The following is a 22,143-nucleotide window of genomic DNA, read 5'->3' as shown; positions in this document are numbered from 1 at the left end:
TTTCCCATGACACTATTGTCTCTATCATAGATTTTACTAAAAATTATTCATTTTAAGAACAAGATGAAATACAAAGTGCTCACTGGTACAACAAGCAGATAACAATTCTTGTGCATCATGTATAATCATTTGCTTGACTCTTCTACGACTGATACCAATCAGCTTGCTGACTCATAGGAGTCCAAATCAGTGCAAGGCACATACCATTTCTACATTTTAAATTATTGGAAACATAAAACCTTATTTGTGCAGCATGCTTTTCTACTGCAATTGGAATGGCCGAAAAAAGAAAATTTCCATGCAGAAAATATAAAACAACATTGGGTGTGATCAGATGGTGCTGCCTCTCAATTGAAATCAGCCTGTGGATTCTACTTTGTCTCAAGGTTCAAATCCCTAGCCAGTCTAGACATAATGTGGAATTTCTTTGGGTCTAGCCATGGCAAGGGTGAACACGATGGATGTGGTACTGTTATTAAGCAAGCTCTGTTTAAACACCAATTAACATGCCCTCAAGAAAAGCTCAATGATAACATAGCTTATGACCAACCTCTCCACATGTGTGAATTCAACATACACTAAACAAAGCCTTAAGAATAGTGCAGTATACAAAGTGTTCCATGAAGTGAAAGTGGATGAAGTGCAAAGGAGAAGCCATCATGATTGCAAGAAACCCTTGGCATATCTTGACACTATCCAAACTGAGAGCATTCTCCTGCTGTACTAAGTGCTACCATCATCATAGCAACATCTCTTCCTCTCTCATTAGCATTATCGAACCACTTTATTTCAAATCTTTAACTCAGTTTAATCGAAATCTTTCACATTATGGTCCTAAAGGACACTGTCTAGTCACATAGCTGATAAGACATCACTTCAATCACTTTGAAAATATTTCAATATTATATATACATACATATACATATATTATTTTATGTATGTATGTATGTATGTATATATATATATATATATATATATATATATATATATATATCTTAACAATTACACTTACGTTGAGAATATGAAATCCCATAACTAATCCACAAATCTTAAACGAATGAATTGTATGCCATTCATCTTGTAATAATAATAATAATAGAAGCAAACCACCACGTTGGTGGTAATTAATATCCTAGTGTGCAACCAACCACCACACTGATGACCATGCTGATGGTGGCCGTTAATATCCTAGTAATAATAGAAGCAAACCAATGCACTAGTGGCAGTTAATATCCTAATGTGCAACCAACCTGCAACCAACCTCTGAGATGCAACCAACCAATGCTATACTAGAATAAATCACATTGCTGCAAAGTGTTATCTTAAAATAGATACATTGCCCAAGAAAACTTTGGAGGGCATTAATAATTCAATAGATTACATACATATTACATAGATTACATTCAAAGACTCATTTCATTCAGGGGGCTGGTTTCATATTGCTTTGAGCAAGTCGCCTTTTTGAGCTCTTTGATTGTAGGCTCGATCCTCCTTGCTCCTTTCTTGAAAGGGGCTGGTTCCTCCCTTCAGGGGCTGGTTTCACATTGCTTTAAGCAGGTCGCCTTTTTGAACTTCTTGATTACAAGCTCAGCCCTCCTTGCTCCTTTCCTTGTACCTTTCTTGAAAGGGGGCTAGTTCCTCTTTTCAGGGACCTGGCCCCTCCCTTCATGTCGCTTTCTCTTTCCTTGCTTTAAGCTCCCTAGTTGTAGGCTCGATCCTTCTTGCTCCTTTCCTGAAGGGTGCTGGGTCCTCGCTTTGGACTCCTTTTCTTTGCACTTAGGCTCATGCTTGGCCTTCTTCAATTCAAGCTATTTGTCTTTTGTAATTTTTGCCCAAATGGCAAATTGAGCTGCAGCATCTACTTTCTCGTCGTAGATAGCTGTATAGCAAGCATGCACATTTGATCTATCCATGACCTGGGCAATGACAAATGACATTCTCTACATATCGATCTTTCATGCACAAACACCCCAAAGCAAAAAATATGCACAGGGTGGTAACACATAGGCCATCGGATCATACATCCATCTATGATGGGAATATGGCAGACCATGCATTTCAAACCCTGCTGCATAATAGGATAGGCATCTGATTTAACTATTGTGGCTATCAATACCACAATCTTGCTCTGTACATGATGAAATTGCTTCTTGACTGCTTCCTCCCTCATGTTAAGGTTGTGGATGTTCTTCTTCTTCTCCTCCACTCTCTGCTCATTCGGTACAGCAGCTTCATCTGATTCCCTCAGCATCTCTTGAAGCTGCTTAAATTGCTCAAAAACATCAACATGGCTGTTTCCAAGACTTTTACTCTAGTTTGAAAATCTCTCACGATGACAAATTACTTTTTACAACTTTTGAAAGTCACTGCAAAGCTCATGCACTCGTAATCTTGTTACAAGGTCTTGTAGCTTAATCTTTGAACTTGCAAAAGTGGTTCTAGATAACAACCCCCGCTTTGGTTGCTACAACTTGCTCCATTGTTGTTGCTCTCTGCATCCTTCTTGGCCTGGAGAGCTATCTCATTGTCTTCTCCACCGTTGCTCTCTGTCCCATCCTTCTTGGCCTTGAAGCTCTCTCGTAGCTCCTACATCACCGCTATGATTTTTGCATTCTCCCTTTTTAGTTGCTCCATCATCTAGTCTTTTTTAATGTTCAATGCATACTGCATGTTGCAGAGTTGTTTGTAAAGAGCCTTCTATTTCAGCTCTCTGTTCTTTAAGATGCTTTTGCATCATTGCTAGCTCCTTCTCCGCAATGTCCCAATCCATTATGATGTCTCCAAGCTTATCCCGGAGCTCCTTGATGCGCTTATCTACTACTTCTCTTTTATTTCTTTCTATGTCGATTATTTTTGTAGCAGCCTCAGCTTGCTCTCCTACCTACGAGGCCCTCACTTCTGCCTCCTCTACCTTGGCTTCTACACCCTCCCTGAGAATTTTCTGAAAATGCGCTGCTTTTGCTGCATCGGTGGGTTTCTCTTGTAGAAAAGTCACTTTCTGAGACATCTTCTAATCGTATTGCTCAAAAATCCCTTTTAGGGTAGATGTCATCAGGTGGTACATTGCAACTCCAATAAGCTGAGATGATAATTTGTATTTGCATCCACACAATTCTTCAATTTGGTTATAACGCTCTTGAGTCATGACAATGTGCATAGTCTTTGGTCTCTCCATCGTCTCCTCCATTGGCTCTCCAAAAAATTCAAATCCAGCAAGCTAGACTGGTGACAATACTGAGTTGTAGAAATGTCCTCTTGCTATCAGCAATTAGCAATACTGAATTATACAAATATCCTCTTGCTCAACGAGACTCATAACCACTCAATGATTGGATGTAATATTTTTGCCTCTAAGGCTCTCAGCGATCTTTTGGCTCGTTGGATGTAATCTTTTAGTCTCTAAGGCTCTCAACAATTCCTGAGTTTTTACAAATATAATATCTTTTGTTCAATTTGAGCCTCTCAGTATAAACTGTTGTTTGTTTTTATATAAACCACTCAACAATGACTGAGTGGTTATGGTCTCGCTAGATATAATCTTTTGCCCTCTAAGACTCTAGCAATTGCTATTCAATTTTTGCTCTCAGTATAAATTGTTGTTAATTTTTATATAACCTGTTATTGAATGTAGATATAATCTCTTTTGCTTAATGTTTACTCAATGAATTGTAGTTGATTATTTGGACGGCACCACCGGGCCTCCAGTCATCGCGGTGGCTCGTAATACTTTTGCCCTCATCTAAGATTTATTGAACAAGGACTAAAATACTAGTAAAATAGGACTACATTTTTCTTGGTTTAGGATCAAAATAGCGCTAAAATAGCTCCAACCACCCACCACAATAGTTGCATAGAGATACATATTAAAAAATACAATTGAGCTTTTAAAAAATGCAATTGACGATATGGCTCTTAAGGGATCTCCTTAGGGGCAAGGACCATATCGATATATATTATACAATATCCAAGATGCCACTGGACATATATGACATGTTGATATCACCCTTGCCCCTAAAGGGGACCCCTCAAGGACTAGATCATCAATTGCATTTTCTTTTGTTGCACAAGGAAATACATTTTCCTTAGTGCACTAACATATAACTCCAAGAACCAATGCAGTGGTTGCCATAGATCTCCTTTTGTTTACTAGCACGATGGTCATCATAGATCTTTTGTAATAAGTAAAAATAGTAACTCTATAACTTCAAGAACCAACACGGTGGTCACTCCAACCCAATCTTGATTTTTTTTAATTTGCATGGACGCACTACCCGATGACAGGTGCCAAAGCTGCTGCAAAAGGCTGGACGATGATAGGTGATCTACACTGTGACGGTGTTCAGAATGATAAATTCTCATTATTACGCCAAGAACCAACACGGTGATCTCTCTAAGCCAACCTTGAATTTTCATGATCTACATGGACGCGTTGTCTAGTGACAAGTGACAAAGTTGTGACAAAAGGCTGTGCGATGATAAGTGGTCAGACTAGAGATTGCGCTGCATAAAGCACTGCAAAGATGGACGATGTAGTCAAACCAAAGACTGTAGGACAAAGTTGCCATGTGTCAAGCTCAACGATGTTCAGAATAAGTAGATAACGTCTCATTATTACGCCAGAGCAACACCATGATGATGATGAAAAAAATTTCAATGAGAATGCAAGTCCGTCCCAAATTCAAAATCTCACCCAAGAGCCTGTCGCGTCGGAGTCCCAAAATGATCCTGAAAATAGTTTCGCAATTGGTTACACCCAAGCAAACGTTGACCCTTAAGATATTGGCTTAAATGTTTTCTCAATATTTCGCGTCTCAACACACAAAAAATGATTTCTTAAAATGTTGTCTTAAAGTATTGCCTTAAATGATGAAAAAGATAGAATAACGCAATACTTTGCTTGCAAAATAAAGGGATTTAAATAAATAATCAAACATATATTTGTATAAACACCAGATTATATCATCAATTCTTATATATAAATTCATATACTATGTGATCCACTCGACCTTGATGAGTAAATAAGAAGAGAAGTTTTATGAGAAAAGGCTTATGAGTAAATAAGAAGAGAAGGGTTATCAGAGCATAACAAGCATTATCAAAGCAACTGTCAAAATGAAGTAAACAACGTAAAAAGACACTAGAGAAACTCAAATAAGCAAGAGAAGTGCATGTGTGTGTGTGTAAGTGTGTGTGTCCCTGTGCATGAGTATATATATATGGGTCAATGTTTGCTTGAATGTAGCAAATCGTGAAACTATTTTTGGGTCCATTTTGGGATCGCAACACAACGCGCTCCTGGAAGAGATTTTGAATTTGGGACGGCGGACCCACGCTCTCATAAAAAATTCTCCCCATGTCATGATGCCGCACTAGCGTAATAATGAGACAAAATCTATTATTCTAAACACTGCAGAGCTCAATGCATGGTAGCTTTGCCCTGCTTCATGTAGCATAGTCTATGGCTTTGACTACATTGTGCAGTTGTACCTTGCTTTGCTTAGCACCACTTGTCATCGCCCAGCCTCCTGTCGCGCACACCCGCGTGCACGCGTCGCCAAGGACCCCGTCGCGCAACGTCTCCATACTTGGCTCCTCTCAACACACACGAAATTGATTTCTTAGCAGTACTCATCCCAAAGTCATGAAGAAGGAAAATGTTTTTCTTGCAAGCTTCTCTTAAATCTTTGTAAAGTGCAAGACCATGCCCCAATATTAGAGTTACTAGATAAAGCATCCAAAATTTTCAACGAGAATACAAGTCCGCCCCAAATTCAAAATCTCACCCAAGAGCGCATTGCGTCACGGTCCCAAAATGGTCCCAAAAATAGTTCCACCATTGGTTACACCCAAGCAAACGTTGACCCTTAAGATATTGTCTTAAATGTTTTCTCAATATTTTGCGTCTCAACACACAAAAAATGATTTATTGAAATGTTGTCTGAAAGTATTGCCTTAAGCATTGTCTCCATACTTGGCTCGTCTCCACAAACACAAAATTGATTTCTTGGAACAATACTCATCCCAAAGTCATGAAGAAGGAAAATGTTTTTCTTGCAACCTTCTCTTAAATCTTTGTAAAGTGCAAGACCATACCCCAATATTAGAGTTACTAGATAAAGCATCCAAAAACTAGATGCCTCTCTTGTCCAATGTTATATTTGTCCGTATGTTATAGGTTCCTTACACAAAACATTTATATGAAAATTTCTCAACTTAAATGTAGAAAGTGACTTTAAACTACAACTCACAAACCTACCCTTTGTACCATGAATATTTCAACATGCGCACAAGTAGGACAAAAAAGGTAATCCAAAACCTCAAAAGCATACATTTTCAAGAACTAGGTGTAGTAGCTACATGTGATATACCCCATAAACTATCTTACTCACAAACCTACCCTTTGTACGATGAATATTTCAACATGCGCACAAGTAGGACAAAAAAGGTAATCCAAAACCTCAAAAGCATACATTTTCAAGAACTAGGTGTAGTAGCTACATGTGATATACCCCATAAACTATCTTCTAGTAAGGAAGTGGCATGATTGAAAACATCAATCTATTGTAAATCAATGTTTCATTCTAGTTTACTATGTTTAAACTCTTCAAAATAAGAATTCATCTCTCTCCTGTCCATTCCTTGTGCCAATTTTCATGTACAATATAAGTGACCATATGAACCATTTAGTGTTAATGATGGTCTATTAACATATACACACCTATAGAGCTTTGTAGCAACAAGAACATTTTCTTAAAAGCACATATACGTGAATGCCAATAGGCTAATATGCTTTCTTTGACATTAGACCCACTTTGATCGACTTACGACAACTTGGACACATGCAATACCTTCTTAAAGCAAACATACTGCCTTCATATAAGAATGTGATCTCAATATTTCTTTGGTGTCACTTCAATAGAATAGTTGAGGTCGATGTTGGAAAGCTCTGGTCTATTATAATTTTGAGTGCATAGCCTCACATGCACCCATAGAGCTCTTGGTTAAGAATAACATACTCTCACAAAATCACATAGGCAAATGCTAGTAGGCTGATAGAATAATGGTCTTGTACAATCTAACGATATTCTATTACTATATCTTATGCATCCCTCACATGTGTCTATAGAGTTTCTTGTTAATAAAAGATTCTTTTACAAATTCACATAGGCGAATCCTGGTAGGTTAAAATGATTCCTCGACGGAAAACCCCAAAGCTGTCTTATAAAAAAATGCGGAGTTTCCCTAAGCATGCAATCTCTATCAATAGATGGGACATCTTCTATGTCAGAAAGCACTTATAATATTTTAAAACGTGCATGAAAGTTAAAGGATTACATCTAAAAGTTAGCATGCAACTTGTACTAGACTATTTATTCCAAATGCCTTGTGTAAGAATATAGTGAATGTAATACCTCTAATACTCTTAATTGCTACTTTCATCAATTTGGGTGCTCATTGAGTACAAGGTTTAGCGTGCAAGAGTCTTTTAAATGGATATTGTCAATCATAAGGGTATGTGTACAATAAGTGCAAACTGGCATGCCTTCTAACAGAAGGTGATACACAGGAACAATGAATTAAGGTGAGTACTGTCATACATATGCATTCCAATACTGCAAGAGGAAACTACTTTTCCAACTAATGCATTGGCAGAAAAGTACAGTGGATGCCGATAGCAGGACCTGTTGACTATGCTTTTCCTCATATGGTCCTGCCTCGTATCTTCAAGAAATAGGTTCTCAGAGGAATCATTGCATCGAAGTAGGATTCTGGCTGAGAAAGACAAGCGGGATCTAGAACATCATTCATGCCTTGAGTGATTTCAGGGAAGGAAAGAGATCTTATGCTCGAAAGAAGTTAATGACCGGCTTGTGGCCCTCTGCCCTGTCCTAGCTTTTCCCAAAATTGGTGTGAGGCTTCCTCACAGCTCGAGTTGTAAAATCACAACCGCCTAAAAATCTGCAGTTTCTGTAGCACCATGGTAGCATTTTGCTAAAGATGCCTTTGTTCTGATAGAAGATGCCCAGCATGCAATTTATCTTAGAATCTTTCGCAGAGATCAGCATTTCTGAAGCCAGCACAGAGGGTGTATCACTTTGCAAAACCAGCACAGAGGGTGCTGTGATAGTGCTAGTTAGATTCTTTCTCTCTCTCTCTAGCAAGGGGATAGAGTGTAGACATGACAATGTGACTAAAAATAAAAGTAACCTCGCTTGATAAACCTTGCTGTAGAGCTGCATTGTCAATGCTTCTCTTTCTTACTTCCCCAGTGCCCCGTAAAGAGTTTTTCTTGGTTTCACTTTTAATAGAGGTGTCAATCTGTGCTGAATAATCATCCATCATGCAAAACAACTCTTCACCCCTGTACAACATTTGCTTTGTTACTATTATCTGCAGCATGGAATTCGTATGGTTAGAGAAAATAAATACTTTTCCTCCCTGATAATTACATCAAAATATCATGCTCCTACTATCTGGATATCACACTTTGAACGCAATCCAAAAGGCAATACAGACTGCCATACAAACTAATAAATTATTCATGTGCACTTGTACGAGTGTCTTAAATTAGACCGATGGAATGCCCAGGCTTATACTCAGCAACCTTTAAAAAATCGAGCTATATTTCAGAAAACCTTGTGTCAGATAAAGTAGGAACAAGCTTTACCAAATCAGAAGATGGTGCCCCTTGGTACTTCCACATAGCAGTTGAGACATATGACGGATTATTCATGAGGTGTAAAGAAAGAACAGAACTATCACGCAACTGCAAGACTTTCTCTTTGATCGTGGCCAAAGTCATGTGCGAACAGTCAACATCAATTTCAGGGAAGATTTGGACTGTATCCCCAATTTTTTTATGAAGTTTTGAAGCTTTCCGTACAGCCTTAACTAAACTCATGTTCCCACGTACTGCCATTGCTAAAGCAGAAACCACCACTGGACTCTGTGGGTGATCCACGAGGGCAAGGTGCAATGCTAAAAGGTTAATCCTGCAACAACACAGTGATTAGAATGAGTAGATGCTTATCCAACCAGCTTCGGCTGAGCTATATTACAATTAAAGGAAGCAAACCAACTCCATGCAATACTTCCCAGACTTGCCACACCTACACTCCTCACCAATGACAAATATTAAAGACGTGTGTTCAATCCTCCCAACACTTAACGGCTCCCAGGATTCTTGGAGTCACTGCCCGTGTTTGGCCTACGCATGTTGCTGCTTACTCCATATCCAACGCATGGAAGGCTTTACTAATTCTCTCAGTCAACCACTAGGTCTCTGCTTTTATCTCCATCAAGTGCAGGACCCAAACAGATTAACCATATGGGTGGCTCAATAGGACATTTTGCTAGTTTTCTTGGTTCTCTTATCAGGTGATTGCTGGCTCCACTACACCAGTATCCAGATTGAGCAGTGCACCTTGATACATTTATTTACAATAGAGCTGGTACTTAATAGGGCTTTGTGAAGTTGAGCATCGATCCTTCCTACAAGCCTTTAACACTACTCCTTTACCCTAATATTCCATAAAATGCAACATGCTATCTCACAAAAAAGTTACTCAAAACTATTAGACAACTAACTCTAGCTGCCTGATCTAGAGCCAGATCAGATAGATAATTTTTGTGCTATAAGATCCAATACGAACTGGTGACCCGAAACCCGATACTGTTTATGTATGGTTAATTAGTAAGTTGTATTAAATTTTCCAAACAAAATCTTTCTATGAGACTAATCATTTAACATACTAGTGACTCCTTGTGTTGGAAACGTCTTCTTGAGAGTGCTCAAGCATCTTTAAATCATTAGAAAGGGGACTTGGGATCACATTGAGTTAACCATAATAGAGGTCAAGGATTATTTATTGGAAGCCGTAACTAATAAATGGCCCCAACTGCAAGAACGTGTAAAGTTGCTTGAAAATCAGATTGGTGGAATACTCTGCTTCCCATCCTTTAGATCTAACTATGATGAGTGACATTAAAGGATGCCATGAGTGTCTCATGTAGTTCACCATACATTGAAGGATGCCAAGAGTGTCTCATGTAGTTTACTTGAGGGAATTGCTGATTTAGTCTTACATCATTCTCGTTAAACTATGCTCGATTGAAATGAAGTTTTGCACTCTGTTAAATGCACTCCAATTTCACCTAGACATCAATGAAAGTGATCAGATTAATATTTCACACACTTTACACAGGCTATCAACACATTAATATTTCACACCCCTAAACATTTCATTAACTAGGACAACAACAAGATCTCAATGGTATGACTTTTTATTAGACTAATATATATCTAGATGACTCCAGAAACATGCCCAAACTCACCTCTAACATAAGCTGCCTACTTGTTAGAAGCAAGAATCCAGGCGTGTATTGTGGAGGAAGCTCAAGGAGAAAACTTCATTGGATTCGAATAGTCAAAGATACCTGTCGTCAACCTTGAAGACGAGTATGCTTTCTAAAATTCTGTTTGAGATTAAAGACACATTTTGGTGGTTGGGTTTTCCCCTTTGTTGGGTGGTGACATTGTCTTATGTTTGGTTTTCTAGATTGATCCTGTGTGGCTGCTGATACAGAGGTCTTTTGTCTTGTTGTCTTTCTTCCCCCCTACTTGGTTTAAGGGGGGAATGTTGGCTTTCCTATGGTATATTGGTGTAAACCTTGTAGGGGGGTGTGATATGGTATGCAAAGTTTTGAGAGCACATGACGATTGCCACACGATGGGTGGCCATGCAGCCAATAACATGGCTTATGATCACCCTGGATTCTGTTCATTTCTCTGGGCAGTTAGCAGGTGGTGCACTTGCGAGGCTCCATGAGAGTTATTGGCATCCTTTGGGAGTTCTATGGGCTGATTCTTGAGTCGACAGGGCTCAAGCCCTTCAGCCGTGTGTAGAGACACTTCATAGTATGTAAGAATTGCACTAGCATGTCATGGCCTTAATAATCTCGTGGTGAGCTTTGTAGTGAGTCTTTCATCATTTTCATGAGTCTTGTAATGCTGCAACAAGCCTGGTGTGGATGAGCAGCTGTCCAGTCCATTTACACGTGTTTTGATGTAGAAATACAAGTGTTTTTTGTGTCACCATCTCTTGGGTCTCATATTTCATGTTATATTTTATGAGAGTGATTATTTCTGAGTTGTGAGAAGAATAATTCGTCATATTCTCTGATTTTCCAACAAACACAACTCTCAACAATGATCATGCTTCTTGGTTGCAAGGCTCATTGCCTAGGAGGCCTTCAAATTAACTAAAAGTCAAAATATTTTAAAAAAATCTTCTACAAAAATCTACTATGCTGGACAAATGTGACATTGAACAGCACCACGAAAATAGACAAGTAAAAACTGACTTCATGGTTCGAGTCAAACTGAATTGGAGCTTGAAATGCATTTTGCTAGGTTAAAATGCGATGAGCTGTGAACCAAACGCGTCACTTCTAGTTGAAACGTCTAGGGATTCCTGTGCCTAGAAATTGCCACCATTGCTTTTCGTATGTTGTTTCAAGCTCCAGCTTGCTCCTCTCCTCTCCTTTCATTGCCTCTCAGCCACTATTAGCACCCAAAATACTACCTACATCTCTCTCCCTTTGCTTCTTTTAGCCCGGGCTGGCTGTTGAACTTGGAAAAGCTAGTTTCTTTAGCTTCACATCTCAACCCTCTCCCCCTTTTCCCTCTCTCCTCCTACTCTCCTCTTCATCCCTTGATCCCATTTCCTCCCGAGCCAAGGTTCCTACTTGCTACCATGGCCACATGAGATGGAGGCACAAGGCGTGATGTATGACATGACACCGGCTTCTCTGGCGCAAACAAGAGTATGCAGGTTTTCTTTAGAGACATTGAGTGCATCAACACATCAAGTTCAAGCACACTTTTTATGGGAGGGAGGCCAACGCATACAAAGTTCCATGCAATTCCAGAGTAGATGTTATTGACAAATGGAAATGATCCCTCCAAATATGTTGAGATTCGATACATGATGAACAAAAAAGGTGGTGTGCTACGACTACTCACTATGGTGACAAACAAAAACGTTGTGGACTCCTCAATACTAGAGCTCAATGGTATGACCCCAAATGGCATGATTTGAGCTGAACATGAAACATTAAGATGAAAAGAAGCAGGTAAAGAGCAACAAAAAGAGATTTGATACCAATCCACAAGATGGGAAGTAGCGAATTGTGAGTTTGATGTAAAATAACAAGACACACACACACATTTTTTTTTTTGGGGTAAAATCTTTTATTTCTGTGTGGGAAACCTCAAAAAGAGGTGAAAACCCACCAATAAGTACAAAGAGAAAATTTACAAGTAAAACCTCAGAGAGAAAATCTCATGAGGCAACCAAGTAAAAATTTACATATCAGTTGGAGGAGACTCCAACAAAACATCATCCATTTTCAAACTATTGCCTTGTAAAAACTGATGCAATGGAGTGACAACGCCATCAATAAAACATAGTTGTTTTTTGCCCTTGTGATTCTTCTTAAGATAAGCGGGTAGCCAAAACTTCTAAACCACAGGATCAAAAACCTGCTGCAACCAGGGATGAAAAGACTCCAAGGAAAAAGGCAAATCAGGATATGAGATTGAGAGACTCTATAAGGAGGCCAGCATATCAACAAGCTTCTCAGGGGAAGGAACATGAAACTCCACAGAAAAGGAAATATCTACATCCAGAATAACAATATCTGGAGCTGAAGGAGACTATAGATTTTCTTCCACTTCATGCATAACAGCAGAATTTTGCAGCAGTGAAGAAGAATCTGACAGAACTTCAGACGTCGAAGTAGCAACAAAAACTGGATCACAAAGAACCTGACAATCTGACACTGCAGGTAGTGGATCCGGAACAGATAAAACAACAAAAGGATTTGAATCTTGAACCAACTTAGCCTCCTGAACTTTCCTCCAGACCTTAGCAAGTTTGAAAAAATGTCGGCCTTCCTGTGTACTGGAAGAAGAAATAGGAACCGCACGAACCGGTACAGGAGGAGCATAAGTCTTCAGAGCAGGAGCTGGCCAAGAATAAGAAGGGCATGCTCTGGCAAAATGACCAAGTTGGCGACATCTATAGCAAGCATTGGGAAAGGAGGCAAAACGAAGAGGAATCCGGAGAGGATGAGAAAATCCAAAATCCAGTTCCACACATGAAGGTATGAGCTGCTCCATATCCCAAAGAACACATATCCGAATATCTTTGCTTGTGACCAGAAAGTCTTGTTTAGGAATGAAAAGGACACGGCCCCGCAGAGCTGCAAGAGAAGGAACATGCTTAAGAAGCAGAACTGGCAAATCCTTGAGAGTAATCCAAACATGACAGAAGTGGAGGAGGGAGCGGGCTGCATCAAAAAGAGGATCCCAGGGCATAACAACTGCAAAGTGACCTGCCCCATGAACTCCACCCAAGGTAAGCAAATGGAAAACGGTATCCACAGAAGCACAATGAGCAAAGTAAAACCCCTTTCCCATGAAAAAGAAAGAGGTAATCTTCCCAACACCCACCGCGGCTGAAGCCCAAGCTTGCAAACTAGCAACTGACATAACTCTTCCCATAAAGTATAAGCAAACACCAAGTTGTTGTTCCTGGCGAATACTCTGAAGCAAAGGTTGAGGGGAAAGAGTTCATCTCAAGGGAATTCCAGTAGCTGAAGTCGAAGTCACCGAATCAGCATAGAGTTGACGGAGCAAATCTTGTTGAAGCGAGGAAGAGGGAAAGGCAGAAGAGTCAACTTTGGCAGCCTTCACCCCTTCCGAGATGAACGGGGAGACAAAATCTCTTTTCTTCTTCTGGGCATAATGGAGCATAGGAGAAAGGGGGCTAGAAAGGGTAGGGGAAGAAAAGAGAAGAGGCAAAGAGGACAAAATAGAAGTGGAGGGTGACTGAAGAGTACCAGTTGAAAGCGGAATAGGTACGGACTGCAGGAAAACATGTAGAGAAGACGATTGACAGAGTACGGACTGCAGAAGATTAGAGGACTGAAGCTGTACGGAAGGCGGTACAGGTACGGACAGCAAGGACGGCGTTGCAAGTACAGATGGCTGCAAGCAGGGCACGGGCTCCTGCAGATAGGGTACGGACAGCAGGCATAGACGACGGAATCTGCAAAGGGGCCTGCAAGGACGAGACAAGCTGGTACAGGGTATGTACGGGCAAAAAGGACAGAAGTACGAAATTGTACGGAAGCTGTACGGATGAAGGCGGGGAAGATGCAGGGCTGTACGGACAGGGTACGGAGGATGGCAGGGGCAGGGGCACGGGCAAGGAGGGAGGAGCAGACGAGCTCTCCATAGCCACCACACACATGCTTTTTTGGTGAAAGCAGATGACTATATTAACATAAAATCAATGTACATGACATTAGACTCCAAAGGAGAGCCCAATGAAAGAACTCAAAAACAGTGAGGGAACACTTCAAGGCTAGTAGCATCCAAGTCCCTTGTAGCAAAACTATCATATAAGGATTGCTTGAGAGACATTCTGAAGAAAAAATATGTCTGAGGAAACTGCAACACCCATCCTGGAATGCAGTCTCTGTGTCCAAATGGTCCATAGTACCCAAAAGCGAGTCCAGTGAAAGAAGAGGAGGAATGGAGACATCTGAGATGAGAGGCATCCAAACATCCAGAAGAGTTTCCCAAATCGGATAGAGGGAAACCGAAGCCGCAGCAAATGGGAAACATGAGTGATCAATAGGCGAGAGTGTGGGCAAGACCATAAGAGGTGAGGAACTGTCTCACGGTGATGAGAGCAACGGGGGCAGGAAGAGGGAGCAATGCGACGTGCTGCCAATTTCACCCCAATGGAAAAAGCTCCCACTATACATCTCCAAAAGAAAAGCCTTTGTTTTAATGGCAATTTGGCTTTCCAGATTTTCATGAGTCGTGATTGCCACCAAGATAAAGGCCTATCCAAGTTCCAAAGAGTGTTGGCATGCTTGTCAATCCATGGCGGTGGGAGAAGAAATCTGTAGACCTTCGAGGAGGTCAGATTATGCATTGAAAGCGTATGCGTAGCAGGAGGTAAGGAAGTCAAATTCCAGTCCAGTAATCTGTCCTGTGCAAACAGTAGAGGAACCAGAATAAATGGCTGCACACCTCTCTCTACACACACACACACACACACACAGAGGACAATAACTTTTATTAAAAGTCTTCGGAAGACCGAAAGGGTCTATGAGACTAATAGAGAAACAAATACAATGAGCTAAGTGCGGAGGCACTAGGCGGGCATCAACACCCATGGTGAGTACAAAAGGAACCCAAAGTCTTGAAACATAACAACATTAGTACAGAGTGAGAGATCTTTGGGCTCTTGGAGTGGAAACAAGTAGGAGCATCAACTCTAGGACGGCGGCGTTGATGTACGAGGCTGTTGTGGTGCCATATAGCCTATGATAGGTCACTGGGGACTATCAACATGTGTGGCTCGCTGTGGTCTCCAAGCTATAGCCCTACAACAAACGAGTGCTACTGTCACTCCTGTAGGTCGGTCCCTTAGTCTGGTGAACGGGGAAGGGAGGTTCCCTAATGTGATATGCACCTCTGTGTGCTTGTGGGTCTGGCATGTCTCTAGCTCTGGCTTGGATCCTCGAGGTTGCCGTCTCCGTATGTCCTACTGATCGGTATTGTCTAGCTGGAAAATCTCAGGGGTCGTGCTCTGAGTGGGGACTGGTTGTGTGTCACGGTCCCCTCTATGTGCTCTGAGCAACCGCTCCCTATGTCGGACAGCTTGTGGATGAAGGCCGCCATGCATCTTTGGTCTAGGTAGGATAGGAAGCTGGATAGAAAACCAAGACCATCTCTAAAAGGCAATAGTAGTAACCTCAACTCTTGTAGTACACAGGGCATCTGAATGCAAAATGCTCCTTTGACTCGATCTCCCTAGAACCACATAAAGTGCAGATGCGGCCCTCTCTGACATACCCTCTGCCTGACCACTCTCAATACGGACCCACTACGGACCCAATGTGACGAGATTTGGAACAGCCTTATAGATATCCTCAAGGAGTGAGGAAGGTGGATCTCTGTATACTCTGGTGGATCGACGAAGCCCTCAGCACAGATCCGTATGCAGTGGTCCCCGTAAAATTGAGCTTCATAGGAAGCTCACGAGGTGCCAACGAAGTCTTAAATGTGTGTAACTACAAGAGATCCTCTCGGCTGACCTCGCTCACCTTGTGATAGGTGGGGATAGAGGGAGCCTCAACACTATACTTGAAGGAAGGTAGCCTATCAGTATGCAATCCCACGCTCTCAAACCATCTGCATGTATGTGCGTACCCTCTGATCACCCTCTGCCGCCAAGTGCCATGAAAGAGGATAGGGCCAACCAAGGAAGCCTGCGTCACCCTATGGTGTGGGATCCCTACTATCTAATGCCGTATAAATATATGATCACTTGAAATGCTGCATCAAGCTATAGTGGGGATGCCCAGAACTCAGCCAAAACTATCTGATACGGGACTGAAGGCTTACTGCAAATCATCTGTGAAAAGCATCAGAACCTAAAGTCTCTCAACATGGGCCCAATCTATATCTGATAGGTCTAGTCCCCACCACAGGCTCTCGTACATATCTGCTGGTTGGACCAAAGAGTCAAAGAGAAGAGTCTTGGTCCGAGGGCCCTAAAAATGAGAGTGAAAACACTGTCGCTCGAGTCTGGCCAGTGCGGCATATATCCCCTTCTCAATCAAGTCTGTAATGTTGGTCGCATCATGAAGATCGGGCCGGAGAATAGGAACCCTAGGTACGTGTAGGAGGCAACCCATCCATCGTGAAGTGCTCTCTGTGCATGGCTGCCCGAGAAATGTTGAAGATCATGACGTTGGTTTTACCAAGGTTGATCTTCAAGTCATGTGTCTCACAAAAGGTATGGAGTGCATCCAGGTGCCGCTAGAGGCTCTCAGCTGAGGAGGATAATAAGACCACATCATCTGCATAAAGGAGAATCTGGAGTAGAGATCTAGCTAGAGAGCAACCAGCCCTCTGAGGGTCCCAATAAAAGTCTCAAGCTGATCAATGTACAGCCCAAACAAGGTTGGTGATACTGGACAACCTTGTTTGACCTCAATGATGCTTGTGATCTCATTTGTCCATCCTGTATCTATCCAAACCCTACCTGGTACTCTCTTATGAACTGCCATAACTGCCCAAGTGATCTCCTAATCATTCCCCAGCTCCCATAGGCGTCTATCTGATAAGGCGGGCTCTAGGCACTATGTCAAAAACTTTTCGGAAATTCACAAACCAGCAATAGATCCTTTGTCTCTGTGCCTTGGCCTCCTCAATGACCGCCCTAACCATAAGTATATGATCCACAGTCCCATGATCTACCCAGAACCCTGAATGTCCCATTGCTTTGAAGCCTCGAAGCTTTGCGGTCATGCTAACCTCTCTATCAAGTACCGATGCATAGATCTTGGATACGACATGTCCAATCATAATAGTCATGTAGTTTTATGGACTCATGGGATCTCCTGCCTTGTGTCTGGGAGTGATGGTGTTGAGGGTCCAGGTGTGTGGAAAGCCTCTACAAACCACTTTGTTGAAGAGCTTCGCTAAGATCGAGGCTAGGGCAGTTATCCCATAAGCAATGAATTCAATGCGTAGCCCCTCGAATCTTTTGCTCGGCCGTTATGAAGCTTCATGGTTGCTTGCTTGACACCACCGGCTGTCAATAGTGTGCAAGACGTGGGGTGTGGTATGTGTGGGAGATCAGGTGCATGCTACGTGCATAGGAGGGCCAAACTTTGGTGTCCGTGAGGGGGGATGGGGCTCCGTCGTTTCAGGAATCTCTACAAGTAGTCTTTAGAGTTGTACTAAACAAAATGTTTTCATAACTCCTCATTGCGGCGAATGAAGGCCTACTTCTTCTAGCAAACCATACAGGGGTACTCCCATATCGTCTCTGCTTCGCCCGTGAGATGGTGCTTGGTTTCGAGTTGTAGTTATCGGCCTCAAGCCTTACACTCGTTATCATACCAACTATTGCAAGGAGCTGAGCCGAGCAGTGGAGGGCGTGTGGATCGGCTGGTATATGGGAAAGTGTGTATGGTAGGCTCATGAGAGAGAGAGAGAGAGAGAGAGAGAGAGAGAGAGAATATGATATGATTGTATTAAAGTCCGCGTGAGATCCTTCAAGGTGTATGTGAGAGAGAGGACATAAAGACTTGAGGCAGTGCGAGACTCTATTAAGAAAGAAAGGAAGAAAAGAATAGAGGCCATGATAGAGAGTGAGGTAGAGGGAGGGGGAGCAAGTATACACCTCAGAGTTCATGCAACATACGGGTTCGAAAGAATGTCATAGCAAACCAAACTATACAATGAGTGAAGTAAATATCGCCTGTCCAGATAGGTCTCCCTTCTAGGTTTCTTGAAGTCTTACAATCCCTAGTAATCAAGCCATCCTTTCTCCTTCATACAACCACTATGAGAATAGACTAAATCACAATTTACCTCGATTATTCCAAATATACAACGTGATTACACATACAATATAAATCAAAATTTGAAAAAGGCCCAACATTCAATTCTTGTAAAGTTGTCAAGTTAGAAAATGTGCACTTCACATGAGCGATTGGCTCACATGATCCGAACAAAGCTTAAAGTTCCAATCAAAAACTGAAAATGCTTACAAAGCAAGGATGTGAACATTTCTTAGGGAAATGCACAAGTATTTAAATCTCGTACTGTAATGAATGTCACCTTCTAAGATGCACATTACTACAACATTGGATAATACCAACTAAATATAGATGAAAAACTATGGATGCCATAATAAAGAGTTATGCCTCCAATATCCTATCGAGAAAACCAGTAAAACATAATTACTTCAATATTGTGAGAGAACCTTTTGACGTAGCATAATAAACCTACCATAATAAACAATGGCACGGTCTGGCTGGGGTGAGCAATCTGTCAAGATTCGCTAGTAAAGCCTGGAAATATCAGGGATATCAGATTAGAAACTGCATCACATAAGACAGCTATCTACCAGCAAGCTCAAACTCTAATTACAAAAGATTGAGTAAGAATGAATGGTTCTATTAAATTAGAAATCACACCAGTAACATGTTTGAGCCCTTGTCTAGTCTTTTGAAACCTTGAGCTGCCAAATATGCTGCCTACATTGAAGATCAACCGTGAGTCAAAACAGATTATAAGGCCACTCAAACCTCTTGCCTTTCTACTTTATTTTCTGGCTCACTCTTCTACCCCATATACAACATACACAAATGAAAACAATTCAAAAGGGTAAACTTCTCGCTTAATTTGTACAACACATGCTCCCAATGATATATTATGAGTCGTTGCGATGCATGATGGAGCTATCTTGAGATGAAAAGTACAAGAGAAGCCAAGCTCTACAGGATGGGAAATGAGGGGTGCCCTCATAAACGATTCACTCTCATGGCCCGCAGATAGAGAAAGGTAGTATGACTTCAAGCTTCCAAAGAGCTGATGCTACTGAAGGCATCGATAGACAAGACCTTAGAATGCTAGTAACGTTAAAACCTTCCAAGCATTTTTTGTTTCTTTAGTGCATAGACATACAAATTCTTTCACGTCAAATTGTAGCAAATATGATGGGGATGCTTTATGCATTATCTAAATGAATCTAAGAACACCGCCCAAACTCATCAAGTAGAAGAAAACCACATGACATGGGAATCCCATATTACAAATAGTAAAGGCCGTGAAGGGCTGGAGGGAAAATGGCGAAGAAAATGCTAATAAAGTAAATCAATGGGAATACCTAATGCCAATAGCTTCCCATTGCAGTCTACAGATGCCCTTGCTAGGGAATGCCCTTCTTGCTTGGCCAGAAGTGGACATGTCCAAAGCCTACCTTTTGGATCAGCAACATTGCTGCCACATGGCACCAAACCATAGAAATAGTAAATATTCACCAACGCCACTCAACATACACACCTCTAGCAATGTACTCAAGGTTAGCTATGAGAAGATGTTGATCCATCAAAGGTGGAGCAGCATAGATCTTAGAGAAAGACTATCAGATTAGTAACCACCCATGAAGAAAGTTAGCAAAGCTTTTTCATTTGGGTTAGACTTAGAACAAAAGAAGTCAGTGCTGAGAAGATTTGCTTTATGTTGTCCCCGTTTGAGGAATTCAAAAAAAGAGAGGGGTGAGGAGACAACTGCAAGCATGGAAGGAACTTTCTAAAGGTTATATCCCTCAATGCTCCCTAAATGTTCTAGGTCATTCTCGTCTGTTAATATTGTGTATAAAAGTAATCTGTACTCCATGTCTAGGTTGCTTTTAAAGCATGGTGGTTTGTTATTTTGTCCCCTCGATGCCTCCAAGTATACCGCATCTTATTCCCGAAATTCTGGTTTATTCAACTAGACCGTCATCCATGACATTTCAAACATTTATGGAATGCTGAATTTATACACACTATGTCCCTGTGGCTTCTTAAATCCCAACTTGCATCTTGCTGTCAAACTTTATGGAACGCGAGAACTAAAATCCGCTTGTGCTAATGCAAAAGTATAGCATTAATCATAGAACCAGAGGGGAAATATTTCCTACTAGCATTTATTTTCCTATTACCAATTTAAGTACAATGGGGACAGTACAAGCCTAAACACATGTTCCCAAAGAGCCAATGGGCTGCTTGATGGGACTTCTGATGGCTGCTTTATTCTGCTCGCAATTATCTCATGTCCGTGGTCGAGGACAGAGTGCTATCCTTTGTAAGTACTTGCAAGGTGGAGGACCCTCCAATGAACTCCCATGGATGCAGACCAGATGGAGTGAGAATGAGGAGGGCTACCCTGTATATGATTTCCCCTTCATAAAGTCAACTAGGTCACTGACTGGTTGGGGTTGACCAAGCTGATCAAAATCACCATTGATGAAAAAGGTACAAAAAAAGTAAATGCATTGATTGCTGACAAAAAAAAAAAATGCTGTCATAATTTTTTGGGTCTTTTGATGCCATGGCATTATATGGTAGAGGATGCATGTGCAGACTTTGTCACAACCTTTTGTTTAACACAACTAGACTGCCACCCATGATATTTCCAGCATTTATTGATTCCAGATTTTATTTAGTGTGCCCTGAATGTCAGATTGTGTCTTGTTTTCAAGATTCCATCTTTATTCAACTTAGACAGTCATCGATTGTGTCTTGTTTTCAAGATTCCATCTTTATTCAACTTAGACAGTCATCCATGGTGTTCCAAACATCTAGACGGGCCTGATTTTGTTGTCCATTATGTCACTTGCATGTCTGCAAGCCCAAGTTTTCTCTTAGTAATGGATTTCATGTTTTGTAACTAGGTGAATTTGACTTCTGAGACATCGATTATAACGAAAAACACACTATAAATCATACAGGTAACATTGCTATTAAGCTTTTTTTGAAACCACAAAAGGGTTATTTAGCTGAACACTTAGGCAGAAGTATCTATTCACGGTGGCTCTATGTTCATAAACCGTGTGCGCCAAATTGAAAAGATGTTTTACCATAAAAACTCCAGTTTTATCACATGGATGCTTAGTGCTATGGCTTTTACCAATGTATAGCCCCAAATGTAAGTGAATAGCGGTACATAGACATATACTCCCACATATTTTAAAAAATCCACAAACCACGCATATAACCAACATGGTACTTTTATAGGTACTTGGAATTTTTTAGGCATTCTAGGCTATTGGGAACCCAAATGCAGAGACAAACGAAGGGATATTGTTAATGGACTGTACAATACAAACGAAAATCAACACCACCACCATCAACAAAATCAGAAATATTCTGTCGAATTTGCCCAGATTCCAAGACAACAAAGTTCAACATCAAGTTCTTATTTCCTAATATTCAAAATGCCAAAAGCATTTGCACAATGCTAAAAGTATTTGGTAGTTTCATTCAGGAGAAAGCAATTATATGTCTCATGAAGAAGAATGGTTTTTAAAATTCCGAACAAGAAAGCAAAAAGGGAAAAAAGAATTATTGCAAAAGATGCAAAAATTAAGAATGTTTAAACTTTCTCCATATGTGGCTATTCAAAGAGCTTTGACATATTCTCATCAGAATCATGAGGCTTACGCTTACTTAAGCGCACATATTCTCATCAGAATCATGATGCTTACTTGAGCACAC

At 41.0% G+C, this 22,143-nt stretch overlaps 1 protein-coding gene across 4 annotated transcripts in view; it reads right to left on the bottom strand.

Annotated features, from left to right (window-relative positions):
• Window positions 1–7,455: 7,455 nt before the first annotated feature.
• The window catches only part of LOC147888243 (uncharacterized), a 159,664-nt gene continuing 144,976 nt past the window's right edge, over window positions 7,456–22,143 (bottom strand). For all 4 annotated transcript variants that reach the window (XM_087393777.1, XM_087393780.1, XM_087393778.1 and 1 more), the window contains 4 exons: window positions 19,078–19,137; window positions 18,890–18,951; window positions 8,669–8,993; window positions 7,456–8,391 (listed from right to left, as the gene is read on the bottom strand). In XM_087393777.1, coding sequence (XP_087249903.1) covers window positions 8,131–8,391; window positions 8,669–8,993; window positions 18,890–18,951; window positions 19,078–19,137 — 708 coding nt within the window. In that variant the 3' untranslated portion in view covers window positions 7,456–8,130. The remainder of the gene's footprint in view (window positions 8,392–8,668; window positions 8,994–18,889; window positions 18,952–19,077; window positions 19,138–22,143) is intronic.

The sequence above is a fragment of the Dipteris shenzhenensis genome, chromosome 22, assembly GCF_047967505.1.
Source record: "Dipteris shenzhenensis isolate YYH24624 ecotype China chromosome 22, Dip_SZ_1.0, whole genome shotgun sequence".
NCBI classification, from domain to species: Eukaryota; Viridiplantae; Streptophyta; class Polypodiopsida; order Gleicheniales; family Dipteridaceae; genus Dipteris; species Dipteris shenzhenensis.
The sequence above is the reverse complement of the archived record's forward strand: the minus strand, read 5'-3'. Positions and strand labels throughout refer to the sequence as shown.